Source organism: Kogia breviceps, chromosome 2 (genome assembly GCF_026419965.1).
Source record: "Kogia breviceps isolate mKogBre1 chromosome 2, mKogBre1 haplotype 1, whole genome shotgun sequence".
Lineage (NCBI taxonomy): Eukaryota > Metazoa > Chordata > Mammalia > Artiodactyla > Physeteridae > Kogia > Kogia breviceps.
The window spans coordinates 66,703,124-66,724,319 of NC_081311.1; the positions used below are offsets into that span (position 1 = coordinate 66,703,124).

The 21,196-nt window shown below is 35.5% G+C and overlaps 1 protein-coding gene across 4 annotated transcripts in view; it reads left to right on the plus strand.

Annotated features, from left to right (window-relative positions):
* The window catches only part of CTNNA3 (catenin alpha 3), a 1,725,986-nt gene that overhangs the window by 1,210,255 nt on the left and 494,535 nt on the right, over positions 1–21,196 (plus strand). For all 4 annotated transcript variants that reach the window (XM_067025523.1, XM_059054939.2, XM_059054940.2 and 1 more), the window contains one exon: positions 8,134–8,290. In XM_067025523.1, coding sequence (XP_066881624.1) covers positions 8,134–8,290 — 157 coding nt within the window. The remainder of the gene's footprint in view (positions 1–8,133; positions 8,291–21,196) is intronic.

Here is a 21,196-nt window from a genome sequence, read left to right on the forward strand (position 1 = left end):
ATACCCTATACCCTATGTATATATCTTCTTAACATATCTTGGAAGCTCAGGGAAAATATTGCTTTACACGATCTGGGTTTTATATACCTGTTAGCCTTTACTAAATATTTGTGCATGGCTTTTCTCCCTTAACACCCTTAAAATATTTTCAGCGTTTGTCCTGTCTAATGTTTCTTTACTTTAGATACATAGTAGATAAAGAGCAAATATTCTTTGACAATTAAAAAAGTTAAATCTCCTAATGTTGCATGAACTTGTTTTAGTTCACGGTTTTTGATAAGACCAAGTTGAATCTTCAGAAATTCCAAATATATGGAGAGAATGTCCAATCCCAAGCATTCAGACATTGCAAATATATGCTGTTTTTCATTTAAAATTTTGCCAACTTCTTAGTACAAAACACATTTTGGCAAAATAGCTTGCATTTTGCCTTTATGTTTATATGGAGTTGGATGGTGCATTAAAAGGAACTTTGTAGTTGTTTCGGACATAAAATTCCTTTTTTAAAAAAGGGGGGCTTCCCTGGTGGCACAGTGGTTGAGAATCCGCCTGCCTATGTAGGGGACACGGGTTCGTGCCCCAGTCCAGGAAGATCCCACATGCCGCGGAGCGGCTGGGCCCGTGAGCCATGGCCGCTGAGCCTGCGCGTCCGGAGCCTGTGCTCCGCAACGCGAGAGGCCACAGCAGTGAGAGGCCTGAATACCGCAAAAAAAAAAAAAAAAAAGTGGGATTATACCCCAAATTCCAACTTCATTTGTCTATAAAACATACTTATTGTTATGCCAGATAATTCATTTGATATTCTTTTCCTCCCTCACTTACTTATTTCATTTAATAGGTTGTCCTGTCTTAATTAGTATAGAAGACAGGATAATAGTAGTTTGATTTTCATGTAAATAACTGCGTTTTACAGACCTTCTAGGGAGCATTACATTTTCCATAACCTAAATAGTCCTAGGTTGAATTTTTCTCCTTTTCTCTAGCAGTATGGATTAAGAGATATGAAAGTTTATACTAGAATAAGTGTAAAAGAAATATATAGACTTTCATAGAAAGCCATATACTCCCAGAAATCAGCTTCGCCCCCATCCCTTTTTAAAAATTACTTTTCACCCCTGGAGTAGGTTATCTCAGTTTCTTTATGTGTGTCCAAAGTCAAGTTAAAGCCTCATGAGATGATTCACGTGAGTAATCCTATCATGCCTGGATCATCTCTTCTTAGAGTAAGGAGATTACAACATTGTTAGGCCAGAGTTGAATGCAATCTAATTGCTTATAAACCTGTGAGGGTCCATGACAGGTTATATCTCCTCACCACCACCCCTCCCCAACCTCAAAATGCTTTTATCGTTTAACAAAAGATGTGACTATGGAGATTCTTGATGACAAATATCACATGGCTTACTTTTAAAATGTAATGACTGTTTCCCATAAATGAAAGAAGATGAAAAGAAAAGCTTATCAAAACTAAGGAAATGTGGAAAATCCAACATAGAAAGTGAGAAACATTTGGTAGTAGAATACTATTTCAGCAACTAAGAAAAGAATGCACAAAATTAGAGCATTGAATTCGATGTCATTACCATGGTTGCTACAATTCCAAAATTTTTACAGTGTTACCAGTTTAAGTGGATGTCATATAAATTCCTCTCACATACTAGCTTAGATATATTTGAGGTATCATATATCTAGTTATTTTAATTTTCTCTACACGCCATGACACTGAGGTAATCAGACCTGTTGGTACTTACACATAACTCATCTTTTTAATCCACAAAGTGCTTTTGTTATATTAACTAAGATGTTTAAGATTATTTATATCAATGCCAATATTGAAATATCTCTGAGGAAAATTAAATTACATGGACTTATTTTCACTTTTAAAGTAACTGTTTTCAGGAGTCTTTTAAGAGAAGTATATACATCAGTTGATAGCATTAAATCTGCATGTTCAAATCTGAAGGAACCTGAGTGGGATCAGCAAATTCAAACACTGCCCCCAACCCCAGTGCAGACTTACCTATAACTTCTGGGAAAACGAGTCCTGGGAGAGTTAATATGACTCTTTTGTGTACATAAAATCAGTTTGAAGCAAAGTAAAACTCTAATTTAAGCCTCTTGTCTTACAATCTAGAGCTCTCACTATAACTTTGCACAAATTATTCAATCTCTTTGTGTCTCCATTGTCTTACCAGTAAAATGGGAATACTGGTAGGACCTTCCTCTTTGGATTCAAAACATTAATTCAAATGAACTACTTAGAAACTGTTCCTGGAACACTGAAGTGGAGAAATTGGAACCTTTGTATATTGCTAGTTCGACTGTAAAATGGTGCAGCCACTGTGGATGACAGTTCCTCAAAAATTGAATTTAGAATTACCACATGACCCAGAAATTTCATTTGTGGTATATAAATGAAACATTTGAAAGCCAGGACTTGATGAGATATTTGTACACCAATGTTCATAGGAGCATTATTCACAGTAGCCAGAAGGTGGAAACAACCTAAATATCCACCAACAGATAAATGAATGAGTAAAATATATGTACGTATAGTGGAATATTATTCAGCTTTAAAAAGAAATAAAATTTTGACACATGCTACAACAGAGATGGACCTTGAAAACGTTATTCTACATGAAAAAGCCACACACAAAATGTCAAATATTGTATGATTCCACTTCTACGAGGTCCTAGAATCGTCAAATTTGTAGAGACAGAAAGTAAAATGGTGGTTACCATGGCTGAAGGGGGAGAGAATAAGAAGTTTTTGTTTGATGGGTATACAGTTTCATTTGGGGAAGATGAAAAAGTTCTGGAGATGAATGGTGATAATTGTTGCATAATAATGTAAATGTATTTTATGCCACAGAATTTTAAACTTATAAATGGGTAAAATGGCCAAATTTATGTTACATGCATTTTTAGCACACGCACACACACCATTTTTTTTCCCCACACCAGGCATAGTAATGTTTTCTTCAGTGAGTCCCCTTTGGTTTTCAGGATCATAGACTCACTCTCGGTGTCCTAAATTATTGTAGAAATAATACGGGAGACACTAAGATGTGGCAGTGAGAATGAACTTGGGTCAGAGTCATGGCTTTTCCACTTAATAACTGGACGGTCTTGTGTGAAAAATGGGAATGGTAATACCTCACTGAGTTGTGAAAATTAGTTGGGTTAGTATAGAGAAAGTGCCTGGAACAGTGTTTGGCACAGAGCAGGGACTTTGAGTATTAGTATTTATTATTATTGCTATTGTTATTTTTCTCTGTGTGTGGACTTTTCACCTCAAATAGGATGCTCTGAAAAAGAGTCAACTCCCAGCTCTTTTTTATTCTGAGTATTTTCTCTCTGTTGGTGCTTTTGACTCTCTTTACATATTTTCTCCATTTTTCTTTCAATCCACTGGCTTATTGTATTATGCTCATTCTTTTCTTTACATAATAACTTCAAACTCATAGTTTCTTTTTCCTTTCAACTTTGGTTTGTTCTACTTCCTCATGGCCTTAAACCCATCAGCCCCTCTGGTTCTGATTTTACTAGGTGGCTTCTATATATATATATATTTTTTTTTTTCATCTTTCATTTCCATTGCTAACTGTTTCTCTGTAAGTTCTAGTTCAAATTTTCAAGAGAGATTTGACCAGCTCAACCTTTTACATCATGCCTATGACCAATCACTGGTCAGCCTACAGATTGGATGTCCTTGAAGTGGGTGCCAGCCTATGATCTCAACAGTTTTGAAGAGGGAAAACTGTGATACCAAACTTGGCTCCCTATGGCTATCCTTGAAGAGTGGACTAGGAGTAGAAAAATGTATTTTAGGGACGGTTTATGAATATGGCAGTAACTGTGATTAACATGCTTAGTATAGAAGCAAAGATGAACAAAACACAGTCCCTCCTACAGAGAGGCTCATATGGAGCAGATGTGTATAAATAATCATGTAATATGATAACTACTATTTAGTTATATGGACAAAGTACTTTTAAAACACCAAAGACAATTCAGGTTCCTGGGTATAGGGAAAGGGACAGGTTTCACAGTATGCAATGACATTTCAACAGGTTTGTTAAAGAAATGTTTCCTCAGAAGGACCAGAGCAGGGAAAGGGATGGAGCAATGGTGTTGAAGCAGATTCAGTTGTAAGAACAAAGTCATGGAGGTGTGAAGATACATGATGTGGTCAGAAAATGGAGCTGAAGACAGTATGGCTGGAACATAGGCTAAAATGAGGGAGATTATTACAGCAGACTAAACATGGAGGTAAGGGCTAGCCTGTGGAGGCTTTTAGACTGTGAATTGGTGAAAAGGAATTTGGATTTTATCTTTAGTCAACTAGGATTCTATCAAAGGTTATCAGGCATGGTGGGACAGGATCCCTTGTGCATTCGAAAAATACATGTGTTTGTAGCAAGGAGAATGGCCTGGAGCAAATAGGGACTGGAATTAGGAAACTATTTGGAAGGCTATTAAAGTAGTCCTATTAAGATATAGTAAGTTCTTAAAGTTAAAGATACTATTTCAAAGTTGAACTAATTAGTTGATTCTCAGGGTCAAGGGTGATTCTGACATGTACACACCTCAACCATAATCTAAAGAAAGATGCCTCAGAAAGCAACATCATTCGCTTCAGATTTAAGTCATCTTTAGTTACACATGAAGAGGATTTAAGAATAGTTCCCCCCGCCTCTAGATATGTAGCTAAAATTTTAGGAGTATGACTCTGGGATGAAGATTTCTTCTGCCTTAAAGAGGGTTTGCACATCTTCTGAGTTTCGTCTGCTTTTAGATTTAAGCTAAATATCAGGAGAGTCAAGTAGGATAAATTTTCTTATAGTTTGCATTGTTGAATCAGTAAATTGGATCAGCTGCAGAACTGGAAGTTTTCTTACAAAATATAGCCTGCCTTATATTCATGATTCCATATCCCCACTGAGAGATCTGCACAAGTACTTTAAAACTGTGCACAGAGTGTGAAGGCATAACTGTACACAACCACATGTGTACAGTTGTTCAACTACAGGGCAATGAAACACCAGAGACCAGAGCCTCTGCAGTGTACACAAACATACATTGTAAGTTAATAGGTTAAAAAACTCTAAAGCTAAAGTCCAGGAATACTGCAGAGTTGTTATTTCTAAAGGTAGTGTGTGTTTCCTTAAAATTCAATGTGTTCCTCTTTCATAAAAAATAAATGAGAATATCAACATAATATTTTTAAGCAACTAATTTCTCTCCTTCTGTACCTCCAATAATTTGTTGAAAGTCAGATATGTAAGGTGCAGCCTTTAGGTTAGTGAGTAGAAAAAAATTATTTTTATTGTTGCCATTATATTTTGGTGAAATCTGAATTTTGTATACAATATTCTGCTACACCAATTATTCCTGTTTTCCAAATTCAAAAGCCATTTTTAGTCTTCATTATTCTTGACACTTCTATGGCATTTGACCCTTTGAAAATATTTTCTTCCTCATCTTGACTCTTCAGTACCTTACTTTTCTACCTCCCCAATGATTCCTTCTCTCATCTTTAGCACTTCCACTGTATCCTTTCCTCATACATACTGGTACTTTATATTGGAACGCAAAGGTGAGTTCTTTCCTCCCTTTTTCCATTGTCTTCTTTGATTTTCTTACAACTTTATTACTATCTCCTCTCCCTCAGGAAGTGAGGTTTAGGCTCTACCTTGCTTCTAGGTCATCATTGCACATGTTATTGCCTCTTCCTAAATGGGTATCACCTTATACTAATTTCCACTTATTTCTCAGATTTCAGTCCTTTGAAATATCTTTCCTATGGAGCTGAATACCTCTCCCATGTGTTATAAGGCATCTTCTGCTTGCCTTTACAATAACCCCCACATTATAGCGCTTATATATTGCAGTCGTTCTCAAACTGGGAGCCCCAGACCAGTAGCATCACTATCACCTGGGAATTTGTTAGACGTGCAAATTCTCAGGCTACAAAGCACATTAGCTGAGTCAGAAACTCTAGAGCATGGCTCAGGAATCCATTTTAACAAGCCATCCAAGGGGATTCTGATAGAAGCTAAAGTTTGAGAATCACTGGTATGTTGCACTTGCCTGGCTTTTGGCTTATTCCCCTTCTAGATTATGGGCTGTTTTAGAAATTATGATGGAATCTTCTCCATTGTGTTGTCTTTAGTATTCCATGTAGAATCTGATGGCACTAATTTGTTTCAACGCATGAACAAATAAATGAGTAAATGAATGACTACTTTTTTATGAACTCCGATTTCACATCTGTGATTGGCCACTATGTCATTTGTAGGGAGAGACAAGAGTCACTTCAGAGTCAACCTCTGTATTAGGAAAGTTGACATCTAATACCCTTCATGAACAGTGTCCTCCAAAACAGTTTCACACATCTGCTTCTACAACCCTGACTGACTTTTTAACTCTCGGATCTCTCATTTTCTATCAATACTATAATCATTCTCTTCATTAATCATGGAAAAACCTTAGTAATCACTTCCTTTAGAGAATAACTTCATTTATTCTGAGTATACGACTAAAACATATTCACTGTAGAAAATCTGAAAAATTCAGTTACACACACAAAATCAAATAAAAAGCACTGGAAATTCCACCACTCTGAGAGAACCATTGTTATTTGTTGTATGGATTCATCTAACTTTTAGTTCTAGCATATTTGCTAGAAGCGACATTCTATGAAGCTTGATGTATTTTGTAATCTGCTGTTAACTACACTTTGGTGGATATATTTCCATGTCTTTAAGCATTGTTTTCCACAGATGTGTTAATGTCTGCACGGTATTTTTGGCAATAATTGATCTATCCTCCTTTGAATTATTGTAAGTCCTGTCAAAACTTTTTCAGTACATCCACAACTGCAGTCCAAACTCTTTCTTATTCCTGCAACCTATTACAGTAGCCTCGCTTGCCAAATAAAATTTTCTAAAGTGTAGTTCTGAGCAAATCACTCCAAAGTTAAATGATGCTCCAGTACCTTCCAAATAAGGTCACAGTCCTGAGCAAGACGGTCAAGGACTCCTTATGCATACCCAGGGTCTAGGTCAGCCTGGTCACCATTCTCATAGCATTGAGCCTGCTTTCTCACTTTTTGAGAAAAAAGTGAGTTTCTCACTTTTTGAATATTGCTACTTCTCTGTTCCACAATACTTTCTCACCCATGATGTCCACTTTAGTGTGAGGCCTTGCTAAAACTGCAAACTTCCTACCCTCACCACCATTCCACCCCTTATCCCCCTTCTCTGCTCTGTTTTTCTCCTTATTTCTTGTAATCATCGAAGAGACCGTATATTTTACTTATTTAACTTGCTATTTGCCTGCCTCCCCCAACTGGAATATAAGCTCCATGAAGAAAATGATTTTTGTTTGTGTCTTGTTCACTGCTATATCCCTAAAACCAAGAACAGTGCTTGATACATTAAAAACAGAAACAAAAACCAAAAAACACTCAGAATATATTTGAAATACTGAATGATGAGTGAATGCACAAACAAATGTATTAATTAATTAGCAGGGAATATCTACCAGTAAAAATTTTCAAGTCCTCAAGGAAGTCAAAGCTTTTAGTCCTGTGATTTGCATATAATGGGCATTCACCACATAGTTGTGCAATGTGAATACAAGTGATCAGTTAAATGTAAGCATTTCCTGGCTTTTCAAATAAATCATCATTTCCCCACCCCCTTTAATATAGTTATATCTCTTCATTTTCGGGCACCTTTTTCACAACCTTTTCTTAAAACTTCTGCTGAAGGTGATCTCTCTACTTTCTAAAGACCGTCTATCATTTTTGTAATTATGGCATGTATTGCATCCTGAACTGAGCTGGAGTTATATGGTGCCCTTCCCATTGAGTAGTATGCAAGCTTCTTATAGGCAGATATCAATTATCTTTGTATCTCTTGCAGTTCTTAGTGCATTGATGCTCAATAAACAGTTCTAAAATTAAATTATTTCCAAAAATAAAATTAAGCTATTAGCAAAACAAAGAAGGAGTTACACACGAAGGCATAAACATATCTAATTTTTTTTAAAAAAGAATACCTGTCATAGGCACGATGGTAACTATTCTGAAAGAAATCACTATGTGAACGTTCTACATCTTTACAGATTATTAATGCTGCACTTGCTTTGGCTGCAAGACCCAAAAGTCAAGTGGTCAAAAAAACCATGGAAATGTACAGATGCACGTGGGAGAATCATATCCATGTCCTCACTGAAGCTGTAGATGACATTACAAGCATTGATGACTTCCTTGCTGTATCTGGTATGGTTTTATCTTTTAATTTCTATATTTGCTCTTGTAATTTTATGAAATACCTCCGTTTTTCTTTCTCAAGATTGCTTTGGCTCTTTGGGGTCTTTTTTGTTTTCATACAAATTGTAATAGGATGATACTGAATATAATTAATTTTATGGCATATTATGAGACTTTTTCTAATGATAGCCTTTCTGAAGCAAAGTGCTGCTACATATGATCTACCCTAGGATAATGAGCCTCATGCCTTATAATCCATACACCTCAACAATTTACACTGTCTCTAAAAGAAATTCCTATTCATGGGCAAAGCATAATTGAAAATAGCATGTGGAAAATTTAGGCATTTCCTGGCTTTTCAAATAAATCATAATTTCCCCACCCCCTTTAATATAGTTTTTCCGAACCAGATTTTTCTCTACTCAGAGAAAAAAAATGTATATTAGTGGGAAAACTCTTCACTGATTTGAGATATAATATGTACTTCAACTACCACTATATGTATTTGAATAGTGGTGATCTAAAGAATAAACAAGACTAAACATCTAACTACATCAATAACAGACAGGCTTGAGATTCCACATCAAATTCAGATAATTCTCTCATCATATATTAGAATAGCATCCCACAAGATTGTGAAATTACTCTCATAAAGCCATATTCTCAGAAGCATAACTCAGGTTTTGATTATACTGTTGTAACAGCAAATAACTAAATATTTTTAATTGTTTTATTCTCTTAAAAATTAAGCCTCTCACTAAAATAAATTACATATATTTTTCTGAGAGAGGGATTTTCTTGGAATGTGATGATTCTTTTTATAAAATGCAATTTCTTATGAGTTTCTAACATCATTTTATCGTTTTTAAAGTTTCCGATTATATTTTATCTACCTTATCAATTTAATTACTTTCATATATGTATGCTTTCTCATTGTGAACAATATCCTGAAACCTGGTGTATTTTCATAATATACTAATGAAAAGAAAATATGTGCTAATTAACTACTTTAAGATTGTTTTATTTCTTTAGAGCTAAAACTTTGAAAATAATAGAAAATGAACAGGAGAAATATTAAAATCCCTTGATACCACTATTCAGAAATAACTACTAATATGTGATTTATTTCCAACCAGTATATATATATATATATATATATATATATATATATATATATATATGTATATATGTGTGTGTGTGTTTTCAAATAATTGTGTAATTATGTATTGCCTTTTTACAGGTAATAGTTGGCTGAATTTTCCCACATTATTATATTTTCTTCAAAAAATCATTCATTTATCTGTTCTTTCATGAGCATTTAGATAAATTTTAACTACTATAAGCAATGCTATGTTAAGCATATTTCTGTCTGTTTGCTATCTTCTTAGTATAGACTTTGCAATGTGAATCCAATCAACATCTTATGTTGGGTCAGTCTTTTGTAATTTAGTTGTTAAATGCCAGGTTCTGATTTTTAGTTGGTTCTTTTGGTTACAAGGCAAAGCTACTCACACTAGTCAATGTAAAGGCAGTTTATTATAATTAAGCTGATGGCAGAATACGGAGAATCTCCTGAACGTGTAAGAACAGGAGCCATAACTGGCCAGGCCTTGTGTGATTAGAGCTGTGGGGAGCTTGGGATCTAAGCAACTCCATGGATCCTCAGAGCAGAAGCTCATGTTTTTCCTTTTAGTGCTGGATTAACCTGAGTCTGTTACTTTCTGTGAAAAACCATAGTACTTAAGAGCCTGCATGTAACAGAAAACTCATATGAAAGTTGCTTAAATCACAAAAACCTTTAATTATCTCACGTAACTAGATGTTTAAGGTAGTTGGTTCTAGACTTACTGGCCCTAACACACTAGAGGACTTGTATAGGAATAGTCCCTGTATGTGGGGAGGAGTATCTTATCACTAACATTTTTTGGAATTGCCAGTACAGGGTAATAATAAAAAGTGGATTAATATTTAATGTGTTTCATTATTGTTTTTAAATTCTCTACAAACAGTGCACTCCATTATTTTCCATACCTGGTGTGGACTGTTCTCACTTTCCTGCCTTTTGATTGCCAGTTTGGTTGTGGTTTGAGGTTATTAATGACCTATGTAGGCATCTCTGGATTTCTGTTGACCTTCCCTCATTTTACATATCAAAGTGCTACACAATATCACTTAAAGCAGGAAGGCAAGGTGACTTGTTGGCTTTAACTCATCAAGGAGGAAGTCTTTCCCAGATTCCTTCCATCAGATTTTCTCTAATCATAGGTCAGAAGTTGGTCCTGTACCTACTTCTGGACCAATTGATGGCAAAAGGAAATGGGATTTCCATGATGGGCTTAGAGTGCTGATAAATGGTTAACAACTGACTCGAGCCAGAGAGAGTAGTAGTCCTCATTTGCAGCACTTGCTGATTTCTGTGACATAAATACTCCCACACTGGTGAGTTTCCAGCTGCCACTGTGATGTCATTGAACTCTGAATTGGGAAGAGATGCATAAAAATAGCTCTTTTGAGCCTATTTTTATGTTAGGTATAAGCTTATCCTAACAGACCACTGGGCTTAGACCAGTCATAATTCATCCTTTCTGACTAGTCACTTACTATACAAACAAAATCAGAGGTTTTATCAGCAGAAACAAAGTGGAAATGGCTGTTGACTAGAGAAAAAAATGTGTTTGCCCCGAACACTTAGTGGCGTCCACTGCTTTCTCAAGTTTTTGTGTCTTCATAAACTTACCCTGTGATAGTTTAGCATGAGCTCCAGTGATGTTTCTTGTTACATGATAACTTTTGGACACCTGTTCCCAGAGATAATGGCTTCTCCTCTCTAAATCTTCCTAGTCAAATAAATGAGAAAGAATCTAGCTGCTCTATACTTATTTTTAGTACTGAGCCAGAAGTCCTAAGTCCAAGATCACAGGCCAACCAATGGATGGATTACCTTTCTTCAGATGGCTGATCATGGTGACAATCTGGCAGCTTTTGTGTGGGACAGATTTTCTTTTTCTCATCATCATCATCAGTGATGAACGACTTCTCTGGTACTACTTTACAATGATCTTTTAGAATATGCTGTTTGTATTCACAGACTTTGCTTCCTCTGTTTGCCAGGTAGAATGACTGACAGGTTAGTTCATAGGATATCATAATTATGAATTACCTTGAGAATATTATGTTTTCCATTTTTTTATAAACACTTCATCTTTTTCTTGGACTTTCTTCCAGTAGTTGATAGCAATGCTCAATTATTTTGATCTTTTTTAATAAGAAAAAGAATAGGGGTCCTGAAAAGACTCTTACTTTCTCCCGAGTCAGTTGTAAAAAGTTGGATTTGATGATACTGGATTCTCAGAACATCATCTCTCCACATTAAAATATAAACAAAAATTAAAACCCTAAAATCAGTGAGAAAAGATTCTTGGACTTTATTACTTTATTGTCATTAGCAAAAGTAGGGATCACAGTAGTAAAATGTTTGCCCTATGTAATGTTTTAACATGATTAGATCATCCAATATTGACTAGTAGCTCTTGGAATAATGACATTTTTAATACCAAATGTCTTTTATTTATCTATTTCATTTCTAAACATAGAAATATCATTATTTTAAAATAATGATTTTAAAATTGGATGTTTATATAATCACCAGTTTCTCATGATACAGAACTCAAAATACCAATTTTCAAAAGCCATTTTTGTTTCCTGCTATACATAGGAAATTCCAAACATAAGTGCAATCAGTCTTTTCTTAAAAATCATAAGGGGGCTTCCCTGGTGGCGCAGTGGTTGAGAATCCGCCTGCCGATGCAGGGGACACGGGTTCGTGCCCCGGTCCGGGAAGATTCCACATGCCGCGGAGCGGCTGGGCCCGTGAGCCATGGCCGCTGAGCCTGCGCGTCCGGAGCCTGTGCTCCGCAACGGGAGAGGCCACAACAGTGAGGCCCGCATACCACAAAAAAAAAAAAAAAAAAATCATAAGGAATATAGTTACCTCACAAATGTATTATATATTTTAAAATTTTATGTGTAAAAATAAAATGAAACAGTAAACCAAACCCCCTTCCAAAAGCAAAGTGTTTGTTTGGCAAACTAAGTTCTCTGACATTCAGTTGTCCAAAAGAGCCTCTTTTTAGTTTAATGTTATTTATGTAATACTGTCATTGTCATCTTACAGGTAATTAGAAAAAATCTTCAAAATGCATTGGTCCCCAAACTTTCCATCTTATCACTGACTACAGGGCTTATCCCCTCACCACTCACTGTGCTTTTTGTCACTCTCTGAAAACACATATAACAAAACACCTGTCAGAAAGTAGCTGGTCTAAAGATTCTTTGACCACATCAAGGTCTGTCTTTTGTATAGACAAAAGATGTGTCCATGTGATAAGATTTGAGAAACTCCATCTTCCCAGCCTGCCATGGTTCCCGAAATTCCTAGTATTAGTTATCTGTGTGAGAGTAAAAAAAATTTAAGATCTCTGTCTAAGTTACAAATTTGAAAGAGGAAACATATTAACGCATGAATCATCTTTTTGAACTATTGCATTAATTGACTCATAGTGAGCTATAATCCCAAGGAGTTGAATTTAGAAGAAGTAAACTTTGACAGAAGAGGGGATGCCTTGGATCATAAGAGCTATTTAACAATTACTAAGAACTGATTAAGTGTGAGGGTTTGTGAAACCTTTGTTTCACTTAGTCTTTCATTCATTCATTAAATATTTATTGCATAATTTTAGGTGCTAAACCCTACAAAAGGTACTGGAGATTAAATAATGAGCAAAAATTAGTACAAAGGATAACTTTATGAGAGTTATGACAATGGAAATTATTGGAGAGAGGGGACCACATGAGCAATGGAGGAAGCCACTGACAATGGTTTGGAACTTTCTGAAAGACAGATTGACCACTTATTGATTAGAATTAGCACTGCTCTTCCTTTATTGTAAAAGGTTTTCTCATTTTAAAGGTAACATCATATTGATTCTTTGTGAATTATAGTATTGGAGGATGCTTAAAGATTTTCTTTATTCCATGTCCTACATTTCTCTTTAATGTCCACGTCCATTGCTATCACTCTAGTTTAAGCCACTATCTCTTACTTGACTTATCCTGTAATCTTTTTTTTTTTTTTTTGGTGGTTGTACGCGGGACTGTCACTGTTGTGGACTCTCCCGTTGCGGAGCACAGGTTCCGGACGTGCAGGCTCAGCGGCCACGGCTCACGGGCCCAGCCGCGCCGCGGCTTGTGGGATCTTCCCGGACAGGGGCACGAACCCGTGTCCCCTGCATCGGCAGGCGAACTCTCAACCACTGCGCCACCAGGGAAGCCCTATGTAATCTTTTTAATTGAACCTCCTGCTTCCAAAGTTTCGCTTGAAGGTTCTCAATAGGTATTTGCTGAATGAAAAAAAAAAAAAAAAAAAAAAAAATTCCCCTTCTCAATTCTGCAAGATTAATTTGGGGGATTTACATCTTACGCTTTCATTAAATGTGTTCAGACTTGGAATGAATATTTTTTAAAATATTCAAATAATGAAAAATAACTTTAAGCATTAATCATCACAATGTTCTGTGACCTTGACTTAGTGACACAAGTATAACTCTAATACTGCCGTCAAAAATGCACTAGCGGGCTTCCCTGTTGGCGCAGTGGTTGAGAATCCGCCTGCCGATGCAGGGGATGTGGGTTCGTGCCCCGGTCTGGGAAGATCCCACATGCCGCGGAGCTGCTGGGCCCATGAGTCATGGCCGCTGAGCCTGCGCGTCCGGAGCCTGTGCTCCACAACGGGAGAGGTCACAACAGTGAGAGGCCCGCGTACCACAAAAAAAAAAAAAAAAAAATGCACTAGCAAAGTCCTTTGTGTTCGTGAAATTGTAGTGAACGTGATCTATGGCTTCTGAGAAGGAAAATGAAAATCGAATCATTTGACAAATGAAAATGAAAAAAGATTTTCTTTTTCTTCATAAGTTAATACTAAATAAATACATAATAGCAAGATACAAATGTTAATTGCACACAAACTAAGCACTATTAAATCTCATATAATGTTTATGGAATAGGTGTTGGGATAAAAAAATGACCCATAGTACATATCTATGCAAAGATAAATTATATAATATAATAATAACCAATTATCATCATACATTCTCTTATGTATCTCTTCAACATATACCTACTTGAAATTTTAATTGATTAAAGGCATCAAGGCATGAGATCTATTCTTTTAAAGTTGAGATTTGAAATCATAGTCTACAAAAATGAGTTTTGATAAAAGTGTATTGAATATAACTATGTACAAGGCAGTATGCTGGGAAGTGGAGGAGGATGGAAAGAAGGAAAAGGCACAATGTTTGCTTCCAGGGAACTCAAATGTGTGCAGTTAATGCTGCTGGAGTGTCAGGGTATTGAGTGGAGCATTGTTAAGGAGATACTGGTTGAACTGAATTATTGAAATAACATTTTTCAATTTCTTTTTTTTTTTACATTTTTAAATGAGTGGGAGATGGTCTTTTTATTGCCTATAAGTTTGCTAGAGTATGTTAGAAAATGAGACAGTGTGAAGAATATAGAAACACTGAAGGAAAAGAACAAAAAATAAGTAAAAACCCTCCATAAGGAATGATTCTTGGTTAGTATATGTACTTGCCATATACTATACTGGAATAGTCTTTAATAAATCTTCTATACTGGACTGTCTTTGATAAACTCCTGAATTTTTTTCTATGTTCCACTGCACTTAGAAACATTAAGAGATTATTTTTTTTTCAGGGGAATAGACGATAATTATGAATTATATAGAGAGTCTTCCAAGTTGCTACATAGCTTCCAAAATAGAGATGAATATTCAAATTATGCATAATAGAATTTTAAGAGTAAATTTGGTTTGGACCAAAAGTTCTTGGTTTGTTTCAGTATCAAATCAGCCCAATGTTTCTCTGAGGGACACATTCTATTAGCAATGCTTAGGTTATCTGTAGTTCCAAGACAGTGGTGACCCCTCAGTCTACATCTAACACTGATGTAGTGGCATGAACCACCAAGTCAAATATTGAAAGAGAGAAAAGCATGTGAAAGTGCATGGTGGGTTCGAGGGACAGCAAGTTGGCCAGTATTACAGGAACAGAGGGTACATCTGGATTGGTACTGGACTCAGAAAGTCAACAGATAACACTATATAAAGGCCTGAACATTTTTAGGAAAATATAAACTGTCTAAAATTTTAAATGGTAGTGTCATCAATACTTCAGAAAACTAACTCCAGATGCTGAAAAACATTCTTATAGAAGTAGCGAGTGAGTGCTAAATAATGCTGTAATTGCTCTTAGAAGTGAAAATAAAGTAATTCCGATATAAAGCAGGTGTTCCCTTACTCTCTCCACCCCTCCTCCAAGAAATTAAAACATGAGACTGACACACACATACAAGGTATAACAATAGGAAGGTGAGGTGAGAGCCGGTTTGATGACTTAAACCTAGCTTAGGCTGAAAAACCCAGGTGTGCATTTAGGAAGAAAAGAAGCTCCTCCTCATCAGAATAGTTCAGTGATGTCTTGCAGCCAGGATATTCTGTGCCAGTGGCTAAAATCAGAAGAGAGTCTTATTGTGGCTGTAGGTTTTTTCCTCTGAGTCCTCTGTGATTATATTCTCATGTGATGGTATATGGCTCAGTCATTGTAGAGACTCCAGAAAAATTATACACACAGCTTTTCATAAGTCATGGAACAACAGGGAGAAAGCGTGCATTCAAAAGTAACTGAGTAAGCTCCCCCAGAGTAATCCATTATTGCTCTATTGATAATTATGTTTTGAATTACTGCCTGTACTTACATGACTGAAGAGTAGTTTGGGCATATGAAGTGGAATTTAACGTGCATCATTCAATGTACTAACAAGCAAGTTCACTCAAGATGCTCTTATCTGAATGAACAGTAAATACACAGCAGGACTGTTGTTCGAATATTACGAATTAGATCTTCAGAAAAGCTATAATTAGAAGTTCTTTTTCGACTTTGTCAAAATCAGTCAGATTTGAGAATTTTTACCAGAACTTTAAGGTAGAGCTGTAGTAATCATCAATAATCTTACTGACATAATAAATAGCACTAATAAATAGATAGATCTTTAATAAAGGATTTCCTTAAAATTGTCTCAGTGAGTGTATGAAGTTATTAATAGCCATACTATTTGCCATAGTCAGATATACTGACAGAAACTTTTAACAAAAACAGAGAGTCAAAGTGAGTCTCATAATTTCATTCGTACTTAGTTATTTCTGGGCAGTGTTTCAACTCCAAGCACATGCATTTGATCATTGTAATATGGATGATTTAAAATCCTAATATGGTGAATCCTGTGGACACTTTATAGGTCAGACAAGGGATTAGCTGGAAAGTTTATTTTTGTCTTATAGCTAGACTATCTCGTTCTGGAGAACAAGAAATGCAGCCTTCTATTTCTTAAATCTTCCACAAAGCCCTATAACCCATCTTTGTATGTGGTAGGTTCTTATCAAATTTGTGTGGAATGAAACATGAAGCTATTACAGGGCAAGCCTGTGGAGTGTAATTTAGTATTTGACTAAAATAGGAATTTAAGAGTTATCCACGGCAATAGTGATGTACTTTTTTTTTTTTTTTTTTTTTGGTGGGGGGGAAGATTGAGAGCAACAGAACTGTATATAAAATAGTTAAAAGCAGAGTAGCTCTGATTGACATCTCTAAATGTCTAAGGTCCTGCAATAGTTTCTTAATCCCACCCTTTTTCTATTACCTATAGCCCTTTGTTTTAGGACCTTGAGGACTTTGGGAAATGACAAAATATCAGCATCATAAGATTTGCGGAATTGTATCAGGCATGACAAACTAGGTTATACACTGGTAGCAAACAATGAAACAAGTCAGCAGCTTAAAATGAAAGGCTTATTTCTCACAACATTATGGGTTCATTGCGTGTCAGCAAGGGGTCTCTGCATGGATTCAGAGATCCATACTGATAGGGGCTCTATCTTCATACAAGCTTCCTTGTATGCAAAGGGACAAGGAAAAGAGAATGTGGAAACTATACACCTGCTTCCGGGAAAGGAGAGTGGGAACAACACACATACTTCTACTAGGAAATGCTGTTTTGCTTACTTTTCATGACTATGCTGCCTGAATTCAAATGGGCAGAGAAATTTAATCTTTGTGACAGAACTGACCTTTGAGAATTGCCCTAATGATACCATGGATATATTCTAAAAATTTTCTGTTTCCTCAATAATAATTTACTCATCTATGGTTCATGAATTTATATAAATTCCTCCTTAGGTTTACATTTTAAACCTGTATTAGATCATAGAAAAATAAGCTTATATATAGATTACACTGTATTTAAATAGATAGATAGATGAATAGATAGATTATACTATATTGTTTCCTTCTATATGTTGAAAAACTATCTGCTTTAGGTTGAAAGGATTCAAGCATTCTGGATTGAATGAGCAAGTTCTTGTCTCCTCTTCATCATATCTATTTTTAAAAATTGCCTCCAATTATTCATGAACTTGTATCTTACAAACTTGAAATAGATACTGAAGATGACATACTTTCTGTTTGCAAAATAATACGAAAAATACTATGCAACTCATTTTAGTAGGGGAAATCGAAATTCGTAAAGTATCATTAAAAGTATAAAATTAAGAGGTTAAATGGTAGGTGCTTTGGAGTTTATGACTGTCTCCAAAGTTAGAAAGGAGACCCCACAGAGTGAGGCCCAAAATATAGACCAGAATTGGAATATGTATATTTATCTATGTAAACATAGTAAACAACAAGATTATCAATTTTCTAATTCCTGCTTGATATATACCATCAAAATAAATGTCTTTTAGTCTATGCTGACAACCAAATCTCTCACCTAGGTTGTTTATTCAAGAAATGAAAACCAGCATTTCCTGTGCTCACAGAATGTTTTATGTATTTGTTGATAAATAAAAGGCCTTTTGACCAAGTTTTCCTTTCCTAGATGGATCTATAGGTGTTAATAGGCTATGTCTGACTTTCTTAATCCCTTGCCTCAGCATCCTGACAGTCATTAACAAAGAATCCAGTGGTTCAGAGGCTCTGGCTTATTCCTATAGGAACTGCAGTACAACAAAGTTCTTCACTATTCTCATAAGACAAATGTACATAAAGCATTTTAAAGGAATAAAGGATGGGGAAAGCTTCATATAGGAAGTCTCATTTTAAGAGAGAGAGTGTGTGTGTGTGTGTGTGTGTGTGTGTGTGTGTGTGTGTGTGTAAAGATTGGGAATAGCAAGAGGAAGAAATAGCATGAGGGGTTATTTTTATAATCTTTATAATCTTTTTGTATTCTCTTTATACCTTCATGTTTATTACTATAAATTACTATTATTATAAATTATTTTTATTATTATAAATTACTATAAATTTATAATCTATAAATTATCTTCATAATCTTTTTATAATCTCTTTATATCTTTATTTTTATTACTCTTCTAGTTGGCCATTCCTTGAACTTTTCTTATTCTAGTACATCTATTCTCTTGGGTGCTTCCCTTATGTTGGATGCTGTGCTAACTACTTTATGTAAATTATGATATTTAATTCTCTCTGGAGTCCAAAGAAGCATTCCATGTTGAGTTGAAGAAACTTAGTCTTAAACAATATTTAATCTGCTCAAGGTTATACAATAGTACATGAAGGAGAAGACTTTGTACTCAAGCTGTGTAAATTCAGAATCTGTTCTCCTATTAGGCTACCCATCAACTCTCTTGAAAGAAATATAGTTAACTTCCAAGAGTTTTCTCCAGCTGTTGCAGAGTGTTACCAATGATGCTTTCTCACATTCGCTCAGGAAGAGGTCCTCTTTTGATCTAATTGCTCCTGTGTTCCCCACTTAGGATGCTGACCCTCATCAAAGTGCTGCTCCATGGGGCTCAGATTGCCTTTGCTGGGTCCACCCTGGCTTAGGATGAAGTAACCCTCATTCTGCCCTTAATGGAATCATGCCCTCCTGCTTAATTGCCATATAGCACAAGAGGGACTGCCACACAAGTTTTTTGTTTGTTTAAGTATTATCAGTAAATTCCAAATGAGCAGGGTTTTTATACCCAGCCCAGCTAAACTCTTTTTTGATCTTTCCTTCAGTTGACTGTAAAAAAAAAAATGAGGCCTGCACATGTTTGCTGATCTTTTTAAGATTTCTGTGTCCATTTTTCTGTGGGCAAATGTTCAGACAAGAATACATATGTAAATTTTCTTTAAAAAAATATACAGGCAAATTAAATAGTTAATACATGCTTAGTAAAAAAGGAATATTTTCCTAAGAAAACCATTTTTATAATAACTTGGTTCACAGCATCAGCTCATAGCTCTCCTGCTGAAAAGTGGTGTGACTAAAGATAAACTGAAACTCCCCCTGAAGTTTGGTGTCTTCATCTACACAATGCCTAGAAAAATAATGGAGAGATGGTCATGGTTAAAGGAGGTATTTTATTTAAATTCTCAGTATAATGCTCTACACTTAGTAAGCACATAAGAAATGTTAGCTACTAGTTGTAGTGCTAGAGGTACCTGTAGTAAAAGCAAAGGTATATAGATACACTCAAGTCATGTTGAAACAAAACAGTTAATTTTTCAGTCATAAGTTTGTGTTTCATTGTTTTTAGATTTGGAAACAACAGCCTTGGAAGAACAAGGAGTGCTTGTTTTCCATGTATCTAATATATAAGGTGGACCATGTTAGTATCCCAGCACAAAGGGACAGTCTGCCTCAGAGTTAAACTCAAGTTCCCAGTCTTAGATGATAAAGATTGTGGGCAGTTTCCATTTTGAAATTCTTTCAAACTATAATAAAAAAAAGTCTTACTTTCAGCCAGGACACACATAGTACCTTCTTACCTTCTCCACCCCCCAACTCCTCCCACACATTCACATTTATGCCTAATCTGGGATGGGAGCTATCACCTCTTTTCATCTTTATTTCCTCATTTCTTTCTAACACGGGCATACCAATACATGTGTTAGTATGGATTGTGAAGATTACATGAAAATGCATACATGGATCAACAAGTATGGCGCCTGGCATTAGTGATTATTCAACAAACATTACTTGTCATTATTTTTAGCTTTGGGTATGTAAAACAAGGGAGTCAGGGTTTTGCTTTGTGTGTTTCTGTATCCCTAATACCTAAAGCAGCCTATGGCTTATATTAGGTACTCAGTAAATATTTGTTGAATGAATGGATGAATAATGGATTAATTTACTTTTAGGTTTGTCAGTGTCTGATTTGGGGGAATTTAAAGCTAATCAAATTGATGGGAAACTTTTGCATTTTTGTAAATTCGAGTTATTTCTCTTACATCTAAATGCTCTGTCACTGCTATATTAAGCCAGAAATTGTAGTGAAAACTGGCGTCTCTTTCAGACACACATATATTCACATATACATGCATATACATATATACATACAAATATATACATATAAACTTTGGAAATTACATTGAATTTTTAATCTTCTTTTATAATTTTTGTGTTTTTCCTTCTGTATTCACTGTGCATGCTTTGAGACCAATTTTTAAATCCACGAATTTGTTAGTAGAAGTCAATTTTTTCCCATGAATCACTATCAGATTAAAGGATTGTGTGGCATGCTTCTGAAATAATACTTAACTACACTTAGAAAATATTTAATTTTTTTCTGCCAACATGTGCCAATTACATACTGTCATTGGTTTGATTGTGAAATCTCTGAGCATAAAGGTCAAGTGTATATTTCACACTGCCATAGCTCTAGTGCTGATTTTTCAAAAGAATAAATCAGTGTCTGAATGAATGAATAAGTTAATGAATAAATGAAAGAGTAAATAAAATGTACTGGAAAAACACAGACACAGCAATACACAATTGATT